This window comes from Megascapheus bottae, chromosome 23 (genome assembly GCF_031878675.1).
Source record: "Megascapheus bottae isolate mThoBot1 chromosome 23, mThoBot2.hap1, whole genome shotgun sequence".
NCBI classification, from domain to species: Eukaryota; Metazoa; Chordata; class Mammalia; order Rodentia; family Geomyidae; genus Megascapheus; species Megascapheus bottae.
In genome coordinates, this window is record NC_143531.1 from 31,151,924 (window position 1) to 31,170,853 (window position 18,930).

Consider the following 18,930-nt stretch of genomic DNA (forward strand, 5'->3'; position numbering starts at 1 on the left):
GTTCCTAATGTCGTCATCTTCTATTCCTATAATGCAGATTTGATCTTCAGATGTACTCTTGAGAGGTCCTGGTGTCAATATCAACTCAAATTCTCACCTGATCTTCAACCTCTGATACCTTATAGTCCACTATATTCCACTTTGAAATTTTTACCTAGGCAATTGAGATCTTCATTTCCAGGACTTTGATTTTTTTTTTCCAGATTTTTGTTTACTGAATTCTCATATCCTTCATTATGTTTTCTGAGGGAGACATAGTGCCTTGGTTGTTCGTGAATTTCATGATTTTTTGCTGGAATTTCTGTATCTGGTTCTAGGATTTTTGTGGTGGTTTCCATCTCCTGAATACTCTCAGTTGGTTGTTTGAAGTGATGACTCGCTGGTGGTATTTGGACTTCCAAGGAGTGTCTTAGTTGGCAAACAGTGCTTGAGACATTGAATGTTGGACTCTTCTCCACTCAGGCTAAGGAAGCTTGGTAAATACGCCCTTACATTTGTGATGGGCTCTAATCATGATTAGTTACTGCTACTGCTCCTGCTCATCTTTTTAGATGGATAGAAGATTCAAGTTTTATCTTAATGCCCGTGGAAGAGTTTTCTTAACCTAGATTGCAGTAAGATGAAGATACAGAAGATAGTTCCAATGGATTAGTACTATGTATTTGGATGGGAAGTCACAGGAGCTAAGCTTTATGGTAAAAGTTAAGGTGGAGTAGTGAGATAAATAGAAAAAAAGTTGTGTTGGGTTAGGAAGGTCTGAAGGACAGTTAGGGTGGGTAACAGGGGAAGGAGAGGGCAGGGTAAAAGGAGTTCCACTTGTAGGTATATAGGTAGGAGCAAGACAAGAATTCCACTTGTCGATACAATAAGGATATAAACCTGAGGAGTTATGGGCAGGGGATAAAGCTATGATTTAAAAGAGAAAAGTAAATAACAAGTAATAGGATTCAGAAGCAAAGCAGATCAGAAAGGAGGCATTAACAGGTATATGCTAGAAGGTAGAAATTAAAAGTTGAATTGCCAGCTGAGTACTGGTTGCGTTGCCTATAATCCTAGCTCCTCAGGAGGCTGAGATCTGAGGATCACCATTTGAGGCCAACCCAGGCAGAAAAGACCCCTTGAAACTTTTTTTTTTTGGTCAGTCATGGGGCTTGACCTCTGGACCTGGGTGCTGTTCTCTCAGCTCTTCAGCTCAAGACTAGCACTCTACCACTTTGAGCCACAGCACCACTTCCAGGTTATCAGGTAGTTAACTGGAGATAAAAGTCTCATAGACATTAGTGCCAGGGGTGGCTTTGAGCTATGATCCTTAGAGCCACCAGCTCTCCATCCACCACCACCCCCAGACTCTTGCTTACAAGTAACCACACAAAAACCAGAAGTGGAACTGTGGCTCAAACTGGTAGAGCTCTAGCCTTGAGCAACACAGCTTAGAGACAGAGAGCAGACCCTGAATTCAATGCCACAACCAACAAAAAATTAGCAAATAAATGGTAAAAGAATTCAGTTAAAATTTCTCAAAAAACAAACTAATGGGGCTGGAGTTTGGCCTAGTGGTAGAGTCTTGCCTAGCACGCACGAAGATCTGGGTTCAATTCCTCACTACCACATACATAGAATAAGCCAGAAGTGGTGCTGTGGCTCAAGTAAGTGGTAGAATGTAGCCTTGAGAAAGTCCAAGGACAGTACCCAGGCCCTGAATTCAAGCCCGAGGTCCGGCAAAAACAAACAAAAAACCTCCAAGATTAACTTACAGTATTAATTTCTTATTCTTGATTTGGGGGGGGGAAGGTTGTCTGAGATTTTCCTAGACTGGGATTTATAGTCACAGTCAGACTTTCTATGCTGTTTCTTAGTGTATCTGCTGAAGACGCTTCTGCAGTCTCTGGGTCCCTGGCTCCAACGTGGCTTCCCACAGCTTACATTCGTTTGTTGTCTGCTACTCATGTCCCTTGTGACTGACTTATATCCAAGCTCTATGGTAAAGTCCCTCACTAGCTGTGCTTGATTTTTTTTTCTTTTTTGTGCTGATCCTTGGACTTGAAATCAGGGCCTGGGCACTGCCCCTGGGTTTCTTTGCTTAACGCTAGTGTTCTATCACTTGAGCCAGTTCCACCACTTCTGGCCTTTTCTGAGTAGTATATATATGAGGGACAAAGGGTGAACAAATGCAGTAGTACTCACTGGCCACTATGTTGAAAATTAATTACACAACTTGTGGGTGGGGATGGAAGGAAAAACTGGGAAAGTGAGGGAAGGCATGACATTATCCAAAAGAAATGCTCTCTTTATCTGACGTACTGCAACCCCTCTCTTTTTTTTTTTGGTCCATTGTGGGCCTTGAACTGTGGGCCTGTGTACTGTCCCTGAGCTCTTCAGTTCAAGGCTCATGCTCTACCTCTTAGCCACAGTGCCACTTCTGGTTTACTGTTTATTAATTGGAGAAAAGAGTTTCACGGACTTCTGTGCCTGGGCTAACTTTGAACCTTGATCCTCAGATCTCACCTTCCTGAGTAGCTAGGATTTCAGGGGTGAGCCACCGGCGCCCAGCTACTACAACCCCTCTCTGTATCACCTTAACAATAACAATAAAAATGGCAAGGAAGAGTACAAGACCCTGAGTTCCAGTTCCAGTAGTGACAAGATTCACACACCAAAAAATAAGCTCTTCTCTAATAGAAACATATATTTATCCTTTATCCATGAGTTTATATTTCCTTTCCATATTTCTAACTTTTTCTATGTACATTTGTGTGTGTGTGTGTGTGTGTGTGTGTGTGTGTGTGTGTATTTTCATTCCTAAGTCTCTAACCCAAACCTTCCTCAGGAGGCTGAGATCTGAGGATTGCAGTTCAAAGCACTAAAGTCTGTGATATTCTTATCTTCAATTAACTACTAGAAAACCAGAAGTGGTGCTATGGCTCAAGGGTTAGGGAGGTAGCCTTGAGCTGAAGACCTCAGGGACAACACCTAGGCCCAGAGTTCAAGCCCCACAACCAACAAAGAAAAAAATTCAGAAGTGGTGCCATGGTTCAAGCAGTAGAGTGTTAGTCTTGAGCACAAAGAGGCTCAGAGACAGCATTCAGGCCGAATTCAAGCCCCACAACTGACATAAATAATATTATTAGAGCACAGCTAATTTAACAGTAGTAGCTCCAAAATCTTGAGAAGACTTAATATACTAAAAGACAATTATATTAAATCATACTAAAAGACACTATGCTAAAAGACATTTTCTTCTATACACAGTCATTAAAGAGAGTAGATGCTCATTCTGAGACAGAGGTTCTCCCATTGGGCTTTGGTCATTTTCAACATCTGGTTCCCACAGAGCCAAGAAAAGCAAGACGGCCCACAGGTATGGGACAGCTATGTCCGGAAGTGAGGCACTGACCTCTCCTGCCCTCCAAAACTATACATCACAAGGCCAGTATGGGCTACAAAGAGACCCCATCTTGAAATAAAACAACTCCACACGAGCAGAGGTACTAACGTGTTTAGACTTGCAATATCACCTGGAAAAAAACAAAAACAAAAACAAAATAGAACAATAGCACGTTCTGATTTTAAGAATTTACTGAAGCAATATGTGACATACTGCTAGAAACTATTTTGGCACCAGTTGTTCACACCTGTAATCCTAGCTCAGGAGGCTGAGATCTGAGGATTGCAGCTCAAAGCCAAACGCAGGAAAGGCTGTGAAACTCTTATCTCTAACAACTTATTCATAAAAAAACTGTTCGTGGCTGTGGCTTAAGTATCGAATGCTACTCTTAAGCACAAAGCTCAGGGACAGCTCCCAGGCCAAGTTCAAGCCCCAGGATGCATGCTTATATACACACATATACACAAAATCATCATACAAGATTTTAAAGTGTTCCCATATTGCATGCCTTTAAGAACCGTCTGGTTAAGATGAAAAACCAATGCTCTACAGTCGCACTACTTGAATTTAAACACAAGCTTATACATTTGACAAGCTATGTGTTAACTTGTTCTAGTTTAACTGTGAGATTATTGTGTTCTAGCAGTATCCGTATTCTAACTTTACTGTATGATTTAATTACCTAGCTATATAAGACACTTAAATATATCTCTCCTTCTTTCCCTCTCCTTCCGTTCTTCTTTCCCTCCTTCCCTCTTTCTCCCCGTTCTGTGAAAAGTCTACAAATCTGGGCTGGGTGTTTGGCCTAGTGGTGGAGTGCTTGCTTAGCATGCATGAAAACCCGGGTTCAATTTCTTGGTAGCACATACATAGAAAAAGCTGGAAGTAGTGCTGTAGCTCAAGTGGTAGAGCACTAGCCTTGGGAAAGCCCAAGGACAGTGCCCAGGCCCTGAGTTCAAGTCCCATGACTGATTCCCCCCTCCACCCCCCTGCAAAAAAATAAGTCTGTAAACCTGACTTGTTCAATTCTGCCATCTAGTGGCAATACCATTAGCCATCAATTTCCCATGCAAGAATAAAATAATAAAATTACTTTAAGACCTAAGAAATTAGTTGAAAGAATATTGATTGCACAAGAGAATATCACAACATTTCACAAAGTGCAACATCAAGAAGTATAGGAGAATGCCACAGTATAATCTCAACCTAGCAAAACAATTAGGCCAGAAGTTGGCCTAGTTGCATAGTGCTTGCCTAGCACATACACAGAAAAAGCCAGAAGCAGGGTCAGAAGTGTGGCCTAGTAGTAGTGTGCTTGCCTTGCATGCACAACGCCCTGGATTTGAATAAATAAACTATGCCAGATATGGTGGTGCAGCCTTGTAATCTGGCACCCCAGAGACCAAGACAAAAGAATTGTAAATTGGAAGTCACATAGCAACAGATGGACTTACTGCTGCAAAAATATACAAATTTAAAGACTAATATGTCCATTTTTAAATATTAATTGCCTCTCCATTCTTCTTAATATAATGGATATCAACAATGGCATCAACTATTCCTTTAACAAGGTAAGAAATGCAGCTTCAACTTTTTGTGTGTAAGCCAGCCCTGGAGCTTGAATTCAAGGCATGTGTGCTAGCCCTTAGCTTTTCCTCACAGGCTGGTGCCCTACAAGTTGAGCTACAGCACCACTTTTGGCTTTTTTTTGGCAAAAAAAAAAAAAGAAAGAAAAAAAGCAAAGAAAAGAAAGAATCTTGGAAATCAACCCGAAAGAGATAATTACTCTAACTGGAAAACATAATTAAGCAATCTTCAAATAAAATAGTTAATAAGAATAAAAATACTTGAGACTTAGCTGCATTTTTTTGTTGTTGTTATCTTTAAGTAGTTGTACAAAGAAGCTGTCAGAGCTCAGAGCTAGCGCTGAGGCCCCAGGTTTAAGCCCCATGACAGACCAAAACACCAAAACAAAACAAACCAATAAACACTTAAAACATTTTAATTCTAGCTATTAAGAAGGCTGACACTAGGAGGATCAGGATTGGAGACCACCCTGGGAAGCAAAGTCCACAATGCTTCATCTCAAAGAAAAAGAAAGAAAGCAAGGAGCCAGGCTGAATGTGTGGTTTATGTGGCAGTGCACCAGCAAAGCAAATATGAAGTCCCAAGCTGGAATTCTTTCTGAGTTCAAATCCAATACCAGCATATAAACAAGCACACACACATTCTGCATCCTTTAAAAAATAACATCTGAGTAAAATTTATTTTCTAAGTAATAAATTCCAAATTGACCTGCTTCCAAAAATTAAAGCACCAAAATCACTCGAGGAATAAATATTACATAAAACTTCAAAATATAGCCACTTACACATGAAAGATAACTGAATGCAAATTTACTGATAAATGCCCCTTTATCCAAAGAATATGTAAGATTACGTGTCTTGGGGGTTTTTAGGATTTGTGGCAGGGGAGCTATAACTCCCTGGCAATTAGGCCCAGGCTTCTCCCCTACTAAACAACTCTGTCCTACCACTGAGCAACACCCTAGCTACATTTTAATATTGCAATTTATAAGAAGGTATGTGAGTTGACACAAAAAGACAACAATATATTTATTCAATGTACAGAAATCATCAATTTCTGCCAATATATAAAATACTTGTGAATCCTACTGTAAATGGTAAAAGAAACTTTAATATGAAAGTTCATTTGTAAAATTCTTCTGATAGTACAGTTTGAATATTATAGCTTTCTGAGTATATTCTAAATAAAAATAGTTTATAAATCAATTAAATTAGTCCAGAATAGGAAAGCTGGGTGCAGGGGCTCATGCCTGTAATCCTTGCTAGTCAGGAGGCTGAGATCTGAATCCGGATCACTGTTCAAAGCCAGCTTGAGTACTTAAGTCCGTGAGACTCATCTCCAATTAACCACCAGCTGAAGAGCTCAGGGACAGTGCCCAGGCCCAGAGTTCAAGCCCCATGGTTGACAAAAATAAATAAATAAAAGCAGGAATTTAAAGAAACAAAAAGGAAAAGCAATACTACCTTGAAACAGATAACATAGCTACTTATGGGACCGGGAGTTTGGCCTAGTGGTTAAAGTGCTTGCCTAGCATGCATGAAGACCCGGGTTCGATTCCTCGGTACCACATACATAGAAAAAAGCCAGAAGTGGTGCTGAGGCTCAAGTGGTAGAGCTCTAGCCTTGAGAAAGTCCAAGGACAGTGCTCAGGCCCTGAGCTCAAGCCCAGGACTGGCAAAAAAAAAAAAAAAAAAAAAAAACAAAAAAAAACATAGCTACTTATGACATACCAATCTGCAGATGTACTACAGCGACTACATTTGAAACAAATGGACATTAATTTGTAGAAATATTCAGACCAATCCTGATATAGTTTCCAATTCCATGTGCAAGCTTTAATAGAAACATAAAATTATATTATGCCAATTGAGAAAACACTATCCAACATACCAATGATGAAAATCATGAGGTATGACTAAGAAGAAAAAAAAAGCAAATTCAGCATCAAAGTAGATATACTTCAATGCAACTCTTTTTTTTTTTTTTTGCAACTCTATTATTTCTATTCTTTTTAAAAGCTTCTTGGGGCCAGGAGTTTGGCCTAGTGGTAGAGTGCTTGCCTAGCATGCAAAAAACCCAGATTTGATTCCTCGGTACCATACACATAGAAAAAGCCAGAAATGGTGCTGTGGCTCAAAGGGTAGAGCTCTAGCCTTGAGAAACCCAAGGACAGTGCTCAGGCTCTAAGCTCATGACCTATATCTGGCAAAAAAAAAAAAAACAAAAAAAGCTGCTTTCTTTATATACCTAGAATAAATATATCATACTTGTTTTGTGAATTAAAAAAATAGGGATGGGAGTTTGGCTTAGTGGTAGAGTACTTGCCTAGCATGCACGAAGACCTGGGTTCGATTCCTCGGTACCACATACATAGAAAAAAGCTGAAAGTGGTGCTGTGGCTCAAGGGTAGAGCTCTAGCCTTGAGAAAAGTCCAAGGACAGTGCTGAGTTCAAGCCCCACAACTGGCAAAAATAAATAAATAAATAAATAAACACATCATCTTCCTTTCCATTTTCCACGTCCAAATACGAAGTGACAGTACAGTCATTTGCTTCTTTAAGGGCTCTATGGAAGAGGTGAATAGAACTTACTATATATAGGTCCTCTTTAAGAAGTATGAGCTGAAATGTCAGGCATTCCTCATATTTCTTTTAAATTCTTCTTGTGAACACAGCATTAAAGAAACAGCAGTGAGGTCAAAGTGCATCACTGGGGTGGGGAGAACACAAACTATGCTTGTTTATGAAATCAGAAAAAGTGCTTGTGAAATTTACCTTGCTAGAAGAAATGCTACTGCTTTTCTGCCTTTTTGTTTTATCTGTTATCACAATTAAACATCAGAAGATTTCCCAACGTCAATACTGATGTAAATGTTGATTTCAAGGGCACACAACTTTCATAACAGTCTATTTCTCAGGACTTGTTGAGACTGAGGCAGCATTAGTCAGGTGTAAACTGTTGCGGGGTCTTACGAAGTATTCCTTCTGGGAGAGTTTACTGCGATGTGAAGCTCACTGGCAGATGTAGGCTTAGCACCATTTGGTGGCTTTGTAGAGGAATTAGATGGAAATCTATGACGATTACGCTCCTCACCAGAAGTAGATGAATGTCTTTTTCTTCCAAATTCCTCACCAATAGGGTGCTGCAAATTATGAAAGGCAGCGTAGTTTACAATTTTACTGTCTTGTCCTTCAGAATCTAAGGCCAGACTTTTCCAGTAGGGAGAAAATTATTTCGGTGCTTCAGTAGACTTTATCAATACAAGGACTCCCTACAGCACTTAAAAGTATTAAACTTAAATTTCCTCCCTAACTAAATCAGAGGCCTAATAGTATATGCTCACCTTTTCACTCAATGGATACTCATAAAGCTCATGTTTTGGGTCTTGAACTACAGAACAGGGAATAAGAAAAATAGCTTAATTCCAAACATAGGAATTTCCACTGACTCCATTCCTGAGCCATCAAGTCCATTTACACAGAACCAAAAGACCAAAAATCACAATCCAGGAGTGTGGCCTAGGGGTAGAGTTGCCTAGCATGCTCAAAGCCCTGGTCCTTGGTTCCACATACACAGAAAAAGCTGGAAGTGGAGCTGTGTACTATCTTTGAGCAAAAGCTCAGGGACAATGCCCTGAGTACAAACCCCAGGACTGGCAAAAAAAAAAAAAAAAAAAAAAAACTCCAAACCAAAACAAAAAAACCCCACACAACCCAAAGCAGGAATGGACCTTATAGTTTTGTTTTGTTTTTTTTTTCTCTTTTTTCCAGTCCTGGGGATTGAGCTCAAGGCCTGAGCACTGTCCCCTTGGGCTTTCTCAACCATTTCTCTACCATTTGAGCCACAGCACCACTTCCAGCTTCTTTTTTCTATGTATGTGGTACTGAAGAATGGAAGCCGGGTCTTCATGCATTCTAGGCAAGCACTCTACCACTAGGGCAAACTCCGAGCCGCAGTTCTTATACTTTCTTCATTTCTGTACTAGTTTTCTTTTCTCCTTTGTCCTAACCTCCTTATATTCATCCCATTTTCTTTGTTAAAGCCTTTCTTTTTCTTGTGAAATCAATCTGATTAAAGTCTTCTTTCCTGTCTGCCCATAACAATATAATTATATACTTTATGTGGTTTTGGACATCTAACTTGGGGCCTTGCAAATGGTAGGTAAGCATTTTAACCACTGAGCTGTTACCTCTAGCCCTTTGCTTCATTTTATTATGAATAAACTATAAATTCAAACAAACATGGTACAAAAATTATATAAGTAAAAAAAAGATAAAAAACTTGGGGGCTGGAGACATAGCTCAGTGTAGAGCATTTGCCTAACATGCACAGAACACTGGTTTTAATGCTTAGTACAAGAAACAAAACCTGTTTTTTTTTTAAGTATCACTAGGTGCCTAGCTACTAAAGAAGCTGTGACTTAAAAATCACAGTTTGAAGCCAGTCCAGGAAGGAAAATTTGTGAGACTTTTCTTTTTTAAAACAAAAATATATTTAATTATGATACTATCCTTTTTCTTTTTTTTTAAAACCCCCAGTCCTGGGGCTTAAACTCAGGGCCTGGGCACTGCCCCTGAGCTTCTTTTGCACAAGGCTAGAGGCTCTACTACTTGAGCCTCAGCACCACTTCTGGCCTTTTCTGTGTATGGGGTACTGAGGAATCAAACCCAGGGCTTCATGCAAGCTAGGAAAGTACTCTACCACTAAGCCACACTACCAGCCTGTAAAACTCTTATCCCTAATTAACCACCAAAAATTTGGAAGTGGAGCTTTGATGGCACAAGTAGTAGAGCCCTAGCCTTAAGCAATAAAAGCTCAGGGACACTACCACCCAAGTTATGAGTTCAAATGCCAGGATAGGCGCAAACAGGCGCGCGCGCGCACACGCGCGCACACACACACACACACACACACACACACACACACAATAAAACATTTTCACTACTGTGAAATAAGCACATCCAGAAATAGCTTGCCAAATCCATAAAATGCTTCACTGCAGACCATATCAAAATTAAAGTGAGCTTACAAGTGTACTGTATTTACATAAGATGCTCATATTTAGGAAATGTTAGTGGAAAATATATGGTGGTCTTCCAAGCATTTTATGCCTGTGGCAAAGTTTAATTTTCAAATTGAAAAATTAAATGTTCAAAATTGAAAATTAAGAACTTATGAACTTGAAGCTAAGAAAATCCTTAGTAAGATGCAGAAATATGTCAGTAATAAAAAGAACAGAGAATGCATCACTATGTGAAAAATGAACTTGTAGATGGGGACATGAGGGAAACAGAGAGCAAGGGAAGGGGAGACATTGATCAAAAAGAAATGTTCTCATTATCCAACTTATACAACTGTAACCCCTCCATACATTACTTTTAGAATAACAATAAAATTGATTTAAAAAAATAATGAAGAAAAGAACTTAAAACTCACATCAACTCGAAAGTCTTCTAATTTCTTAAACCTACAGAGGTATTCTTGAAGTTGTGGGTCAACAGACTGCGTTTTAGATTGAGAATATTTCAGATAGGCCCAAAATTTTTCTAGTCCATACAGCTGACCTAATAACAAAGAAGAATATGCATTGTAAGACACATGGAATTCTTTAAAACTGGCTAGGCATAGTGGTAACTGTAATCCTAGTAAATCTAATACTTGGAAGGCTAAAGCAAGATCCTGTTTCAACAAAACAAAAATAAAACCCACAAAAGACCCATATTAAACATATGATTCAACTAGTAATATATTATTTCTCTTCTCTATATATATTTTTTTAGATTTTAAAAGTAAAACATGCAATGAACTAACAACAATGGTAGCTAACACTTACTGAGTGCACGTAGCAAATATTTAACTGCCTTAGTATATATGATACACACACATATATTAATTTGAACCATAAATATGTAACAGGCTGATAAAAATGGCTTGCAAGATGAAGTAACTTACCCAAGATCATAAAGTTACTATGTACTGGAAATAGAACTTTGATCTAGGGATCTGGCCTAGACCCTGAACTTTTCAACACTGTGCCTGTCCAAGCTTACCCACTGATATTACATAAAATCCTCATGTAAGAGCATGTTAGCGAATCCACAAAGGAAATACTTAAAAGCATTAGTTTCTAATACCTAACAGAAAAAGCCTTCTGAACACTATTAAAGGGCTCCATCCTTTACCCTTGAACCATAATAGAGCATTTTAAATGATTTATTTCCAAAGCATAAACTATAAATTCCTTATTTGTGGAAAGATTCAAATTTATAGTTTCTAAATATTTGTTTTTACCAGATTCATAGTCTTTTTTTGTTTCTTCTTGGAAATCCTTAAAAATTTCTTGTCTGAATTTTTTTTCCAGTCCATAACTATAAAACCTGAACAGACATTCTAACCCATACCTATGAAAAGGAAACAGAAGGTTTATAGTAAATATTTTTGCCATTACATAATATAATCAGTAACAATCATAGTAGCATTAATATAAACATCATAACACAAATAACTAAATGAGAAATGAGGCTTCAAATGTAGATTTTTAAGAGAAATACTAATTAGTAACATTTGAATGACTTTGCTACTGTTTTTGATGGCTTAGTACTGTGAAGGTCTGAGAAGGCTTTAAGAGCTTCAGACCTACAGTATATCTCACCCTGTATCACTGCTGAAATTGGAAATGGTTTTGATTTTTCTTAAAACAAAATTTATAACCACACGTGTTCAGTGTTCATTCTCTCCCTCCCTCCCTCCCTCCCTCTCTCTCTCTCTCTTTCTCTGTTGGTCATGGTGTTTGAACTCTGGGCCTGGGTGTTTTTCTATAGCATAAAAATACTCTTGAATGTAATCTTCATTCTAAAGAAATAAGGCCACTCTTAATCTTTTGTACTTTGTAATCTAGGCAGGTCCTTCCCACGCCCCCCACCCCCAACCCTGATTCTGGGGCTTGAACTCTGGGCCTGGGCATGGGAGCAGTCACTGAGCTCTTTAGCTCAAGACTACCACCCTATCCCTTGAGCCACAGGCCCACTTCCGGTTTCTCTAGTGGTTAGTTAGAGATAGGAGTATCACCGACTTTAGTGCCTAGACTGGCCTTGAACCACAATTCTCAAATCTCAGCCTCCTGGGTAGCTATGATTACAGGCATGAACCCCCAGCTCATGCGTCCAGCTACTCAGATGCTTTTAAAAAGGTAAAAACCTAGTGAAAATGTGCTAAGAGACAGCCCCTGCTTTTGTTGTTAAGTACAGATACTAGCACATGCCCTGATAAATGATCACAAATTAGAAAATAAATTTACTTGCTTTTCCCTTTAGCTATTTAGAAAACCCGGGACAAGTTCTGCACAGCATGGACTCAACATTTAAGTAACCGTGATGAACAGGACAATGAAAGGGAACTAAGCCATTAAAATGTCAGCAATAGACCTTATACAGGTGACTGAAATGAAAAATATCACAATTAAAAGATGGCTCAGGGAGCCAGGAGTTTGACCTAATGGTAGTATTTGTGCCTAGCATGCACAAAGACCCAGGTTTGATTCCTCAGTACCACATACATATAGAAAAAGCCAAATACGGTGCTGTGACTCAAGTGGTAGAGTGTGAGCCTTGAGCAAAAAAAGCTCAGGGACAGTGCCCAGGCCCTGAGTTCAAACCCAACGACTGGCAAACAAACAAACAAAAAAGAATTAACGCAATGAAGGACTTAAATACAGCAACAAATGTGCCTTGACATTCTTTTTATGTCTTATCTTACACTGATTATATTAGAATGTGAGTTAATGATTCTCCTGTGAGTTTATTCAATATTAGGCTACGTTTGGATTTTTACTCATATTTTAGCAGAATATTTCAAAGACCTAGAAAATTCCATTAATAACAAGACTAAAATATGCAACGTAATTGCTTGAGGAAAGAGTAGAGGCAAATGACTAGTAAGTCATCATGCACCATGAAGACACTGAAATTTGGGAAGTGGAGCTATGCCTCAAGTTGTAGAGTACCAGCTTTGATTGGGGAAAAAAATCCTTAGAATCAAAAAGAAAATTTGAGTCCTAGAGGCTTATAATCAAATAATATATTACTATATTTAAAATACAGATAATAATATTTCTTTTCGAGGAAAGAATTTGTAGAACTCTTGGACCAGAGCTGGCACACTGAAGAAATACAGTAAACATGGCCCTCAGCCGCAGCAGCCATGGCTCTGGGCAGCCTCCACAAAGTGACAAAGAGCATGAGTAAGCCAGATGCCTCACCAAGCACGTCCATGTGTGCGGGACGTGATCCCAGAGCAGTGGGCCCAGGAGCTGCTCAGGGTGTGCAGGGACATCAAGAGGAAGGAGGGGAAGTGTGAGGAGCTGAGCTGCATGCAACTGCCAGGCAGGAAGACCAACGCCCAGAAGGACAGAGCTCCCACCCCAACCCCCTCAAAAAGAAAGAAATACAGAAAATGTGAATGCTGTTCTTCTAGAATTCATCTTACTGGGGTTTTCATTGCATGGCTAGCACTGATTTTTCTTTAATAACAATTATTTATTAAGAACTTACTGTAAATATTAGTGTTAAGTCCTTCACATATTTTGTTTAATCTTCACAGTAACTCCATGAAGATATCTACCGCCAGGCGACCTGGCTCACGCCTGTAATCCTAGCTACTCAGGAGGCTGAGATCTGAGGATTGCAGTTTAAAGCCTGCAGTGGAGGAGTTAAGTGATAGAGTGGGTTAAGTGATAGAGCACTAACTAGTCTTGAGCAAAAAAGCTCAGACACTGCCCAGGCCCTGATTTCAAGACCCAGGACCGGCATACACACAACAGTTTTACCTTGGAATCAAGTCAGTACATGCACTCATATATGTGTGCACATAAAATATACAGGTCTTACAAATCAGTTCTTAAACTTGCAAGAAGGTATAAATCGTAAGGCTGACTTCTGAAGTCTGACACTTTATACAACAGTTCTAAAGGCAAGTAAAAGTTATTAAATTGGTTTTGCACCCTACTAAAGGGAAATAGATCACCATGACAATAAGAACACTGAGATTAAGAATTACCTTTTGTGCCAATTTGGGTAAACTGCAAGTCAATATTAAAGCCAAGATAAGATGGTATAAATCTGAAAAGTGTGGTAAGAAAAGCATAAAACAGTACTGGGATTGATTATAAACCAGTACTGGACAGAAGTCACAGAAACAGAAGTACATCTGTCATGTAACTGCTATTCCCAAGCTAAATAGAAATTTCAGACAAAAATTAAATAGGTTTTGTTTTCACATGTCTGGAAAAATATGTTTTATCATAAAAGTTATTTATAGCACTTTATCCCTTGCAAAGGTCACAACATCTGATTAACAATAATTTATTTGAATTGGATGACGGATAACGTTAGGTAAATTTTCTTCCAGTGAAAATTTATCTTTTCTTCCTTCTTTCAACTTCTCTTCCTTTCCCTTTTTTCCATGAATAAAGAGCCCACATGAGCCCACTTCGCCTCTTGGTCTGGTCACTCTCAACCCTACAGGCATTTTTCAGACCTCCCTGAATACTGTTGAAGGAGACAAGCTCCATGAAGGACAGACACAAACACCATGAGTTAGCAAAGCAGGCAGATGAAGAGATGTGGAAGAGAGGCAAGGTGTATATATTCAAAGTACAAAGAACTCAGGTCACTGAGAACATGTAGTGCTACTTATGAGTACTAGAGGACCAGTAGGGGAAATGAGGTTCGACAGAGAGGTCAAGGGACTTAGGAAAAGCTTTGTTTTTTATCATCTTGAAGAAAATCTTACAACATGTTTTGGCTTTGAGCATGTATAAATTTGGGGATACTTAGACACATGTAAATGACATCTATAACAGTGAAGCATGGGAGGGAAAAAATATTTTCCCTGCGAGAATTGCTATTTATTCTCAAAATAGCCAAAATCAACACCAAAAATTCTCCAAGGTAACAAATGATTGTTGTCCTCAATGTACTATGTTATCTCTCATCTCCTTTGCTGTCCCTTGGTTATCTCATATTGTTACAGTATCTCACTTTGTTACCTGATATTTGGATATATTTGTATTTGGTTATTTGAAATTTGATAGGGAAGGGGGGAAAACCAAGACGGGGGGGGGGGGGGGGTTGGGTGGTGGGTTGGGGGGAGGGTAATGGGTACCAAGACATGTGAAAGGGTATCAATGTATGTGAATTAATGCACCTTCTATCTGGCAAATATCATGTAACCCTTTTATTAATTACAATAAAAAAGAAAAAAAATTCTCCAAGGGGTTCAAAGGAGATTGAGGAGCAAATACTGAATTGGGAGAAATGAAAAGAGCTGAGGAGTTTGGAGGGGGAGTGAATGAGGAGACCCCAACTGTCCCTTCCTCCTTCTAATGCCATGGAAAGAGTTTCTCTGGCTAGTTTCCCCTCCCTATCCCTGATGTCAAGATTATAGGAGAGAAAATTCATATAATTTTATTCGGTCCTTGTGCCAGTCTCCAAAGGTTTCTACCAATCCTGCCATCAATTATTTATGAACTTTATAGTATGGGGCTGGTCTGCATGTGTACTGCAAAATGGTAGGGAAGTAACAATGTGCCACTTCCAGATGTAGGTTTTACCTGATACAGACCTCAAAGCTATCTCCTCTTACATCACTCACTCTGAATGAAGCTATGTTGTAAAATATCCTTTGAGAGGTTGCTGTGATCACGAACCAACAACTTCTGCCTAAAAAAAAATCACATGATGGAGCCTCAGGAGATCCTCTAGCTCAATTTAAGTCTTTACTGACAGCAACTCCATCAAAAACACTGATTGAACCTATTGGAAGACCTTGGACCAGAATCCCCTGGAGAGCAGGATCCTGGAGTCTTGATCCTTAGAAGCTACAATTTAATATATGTTTGTTTTAATCTTCCAAGTTTATCAATACAGCAACAGAAAATAGGCACAGGACTCACACTTCCATTATGCTGCATGACTTTCAGTCAGGTTACCTCAGTACTTGTTTCTTAAATAATTATTATTATTATTATTATTATTATTATTATTATTATTATTGCCAGTCCTGGGGACTGAACTGAGGGCCTGGGCACTGTCCTTGGGCTTTACTCAAGGCTAGTACTCTACCACTTGAGCCACAGCACCACTTACGGCTTTTCTATGTATGCAGTACCAAAGAATCAAACCCTGGTTTTCATGCACGCTAGGCATGCACTCTACCACTAGACTAAACTCCCGGCCCATTAAATTACTATTTTTTAGCTTGCCAAGTTAAACTAACTAGAAGATATTTTACCTATAATTTTCTTTTGCATCTTCCCAAGCAAGTTGTCTAAATTCCTCATACATTTTTTTATTGAAGTGATCTCTGAGGAAAAAGGACCAGAAACGAAAGAGGGTATTCATTTCTTGGGAGTGTCCGATTCCCAAGCGCTTTCTCTCTGGAAAAAAATACCAATAACAAAACACTTCAAGATTAAATTACCTTTAAAAACCAAGATAACTGGCCCTAAAATGAACAAGGCTAAAACATATTATTCCTCAAAATATAATTGTTATTTCTCAAAACAAAGGACAAATATTAACCTATTTTTTTGATACATTTGCCCAAATTAGAAAAATTTAAGTAACGAAAATATATACTGAATTTTATTTCCTAATGTGTCTAAGCTATAACAAATGGATACACACAAAAATAAATTTAATCCAGGTCATTATTTACTTATAAAAATTAAAGAATATCTTATTAAGATACTCCATGAAATAATTAGAATTTTTTAAATATCTTATTTTTAAATATATCTAGGTAAAGCACAAGCATCTTACCACTTAGACATCTTCGACGATATTTATGATACACATGTTGGGTAAAGCCATTTTCCTTCAAAAGTTCATGGGAAGGATGCTGAAACTTTGGGAATGAGTGAGGAGTACACTCACAACCTCCCACTAGTGGTGCACCTTCTGAAGGCGAAGCATTTGAACTGCTGTTTAAGAAGGGGAAAAAACCTTCAGCTGGAAATACCAGGAAACAAGGGTATAAACTATTTTTCTTAGTAATGACTATTTGAGCGATACAAGAGAAAATAGTCCCTAATACTCAACTAATGACATACAGGTCTACTACACATCCAATACACATGAGTTCAGAAGCTGATAGAGAACAAATTCATAAATTTTCAAACTGAAACATTGAGGAGATAACTAGCTCATTACCATTCCCTATCCAGTAATGTTATAGTCAATATTATATTTTTATTGTCATTATACTACTGAAGACATTTTCACTTTGAGTAAAATTAATGTAGCACTGAATACATACAAATAGGGGCAGAAACTAACATTAAAAACTAAGGTAACATTCTCAAAGGCAAACTTGCAGTTCTCTAATTCACTTCAGCTTCTGGAATATACCCCAGATCTATCTTTGTTTCCATTACACAAATTTAGACCTTCCTCTTCTTTCAGTAAGATATTGTTTGCCCTTTCTATCGTGTTGAAATCTGTTCTGATGGCACAAAAGCAATTCATATCATGTTATAATTACTGATATAAATTGAGGCAGCAGCACCCAACTTTTCTTACTACTGATGTATTTTCACTGCTATGTCCCAAAAAAAGAAAATAATGCCAACTTCAATGTAAAATTTTGTTGTTGTTGTTTTTGCCAGTCCCTGACTTGAGCTCAGGGGCTAAGCACTATCCTTGGGCTTTCTTAAGGCTAGAGCTCTATCACTTGAGCCACACCACCACTTCTAGCTTTTTCTATGTACACAGTACATAGAAATGGAACGAGGGTCTTCGTGCACTTCACCACTAGGTCACACCCCCAGCCCCTATGTAAGATGTTTTTGTTGTTCAAGAGCCTGTGGCGGGGGCCAGGAGTTTGGCCTAGTGGTTACAGTGCTTGCCTAGCATGCATGAAGACCCCGGTTCAATTCCTCGGTACCCCACATACATACCAAAAAGCCGGAAGTGGTGCTGAGGCTCAAGTGGTAGAGCTCTAGCCTTGAGAAAGTCCAAGGACAGTGCTCAGGCCCTGAGCTCAAGCCCAGGACTGGCAAAAAAAAAAAAAAAAAAAAGAGCCTGTGGCTCACACCTGTAATCCTAGCTACTCAGGAGGCTGAGATCAAAGGATCACAGTTTGAAGCTTGCCTAAACAGGAATGGCTGAGAGGCTCTTAAAGCCATGAGAGACTCAAAGCCAATTAACTACCAGAAAACCAAAAGTTGTGCTATCCTTCCTGGGTTGGCTTTGAACTAAGATCCTTAGATCTCAGCCTTCTGAGTAGCTGGTGTGAGCCACCAGTTCCTGGTCCTTTTGGAAGAACATCATACTGCTTTCACCTCAGACTCAAAATGATCTGTTCAGTGGTATTTTTTTAGGTAAATGACAGCCTTAAGGCTAAGGAAGAAACACATTTCCTGCTAATAACCAGTTACCCTAAACAATTTCCCCCTACAAGGAAAAAATCCAAAATAATGTGTTTTATTTCTGTATTCCTTCTATAGTCTGGGTAGACTGCTTGGCAGGTAAATTCAATAAACATTTACAAGAACTACTAAATGCCACTAAGTTAACTCTCAAAGGCCTATATTTGTGTCTCAAAGACTCATATTTGTAAAAAAATTGATTTAAATGGAAAATAAGGTGTCCTACTAAACCATTCCCCTAATATACTTATTTTAAAAGTGTCTTGAGTTTCCCCCTTCTTTTGATTCTTTTTATTTTCATTGTTTTGTAATTTACTGACTCTGATTTTTTAAATATTTCCAAATATCAAATTAGCACCATTTTTAACAAACAAAGAAGCAAATAGGGTACCTGACAGAGGATGCTCGTGGTTCGTGATCTCTGGAATCCATCACCCAACCAACATGGCACTCTAGAGAGGAGTCTGTACTGTGCCTTGTTTTTCTTTTTTGTGGACACTAAAGGCAACAAAGTCAGACATTGCAATTACTT

At 38.8% G+C, this 18,930-nt stretch overlaps 2 protein-coding genes across 2 annotated transcripts in view; both read right to left on the bottom strand.

Annotated features, from left to right (window-relative positions):
* Positions 1-7,186: 7,186 nt before the first annotated feature.
* On the bottom strand, positions 7,187-18,870 carry LOC150047520 (la-related protein 1B-like). The gene is made up of 6 exons (XM_090356960.1): positions 18,790-18,870; positions 16,792-16,952; positions 16,262-16,406; positions 11,264-11,373; positions 10,409-10,536; positions 7,187-8,114 (listed from the first exon to the last, which is right to left on the bottom strand). Exons 1-6 carry the CDS (start codon positions 18,828-18,830, stop codon positions 7,941-7,943), a joined length of 759 nt encoding a protein of 252 aa, XP_090213086.1. The 5' UTR covers positions 18,831-18,870; the 3' UTR covers positions 7,187-7,940.
* The window catches only part of LOC150047521 (la-related protein 1B-like), a 48,511-nt gene continuing 48,391 nt past the window's right edge, over positions 18,811-18,930 (bottom strand). The window contains exon 12 of the transcript XR_016539449.1: positions 18,811-18,896. The gene's annotated coding sequence lies outside the window, so the exon portion shown is untranslated. The remainder of the gene's footprint in view (positions 18,897-18,930) is intronic.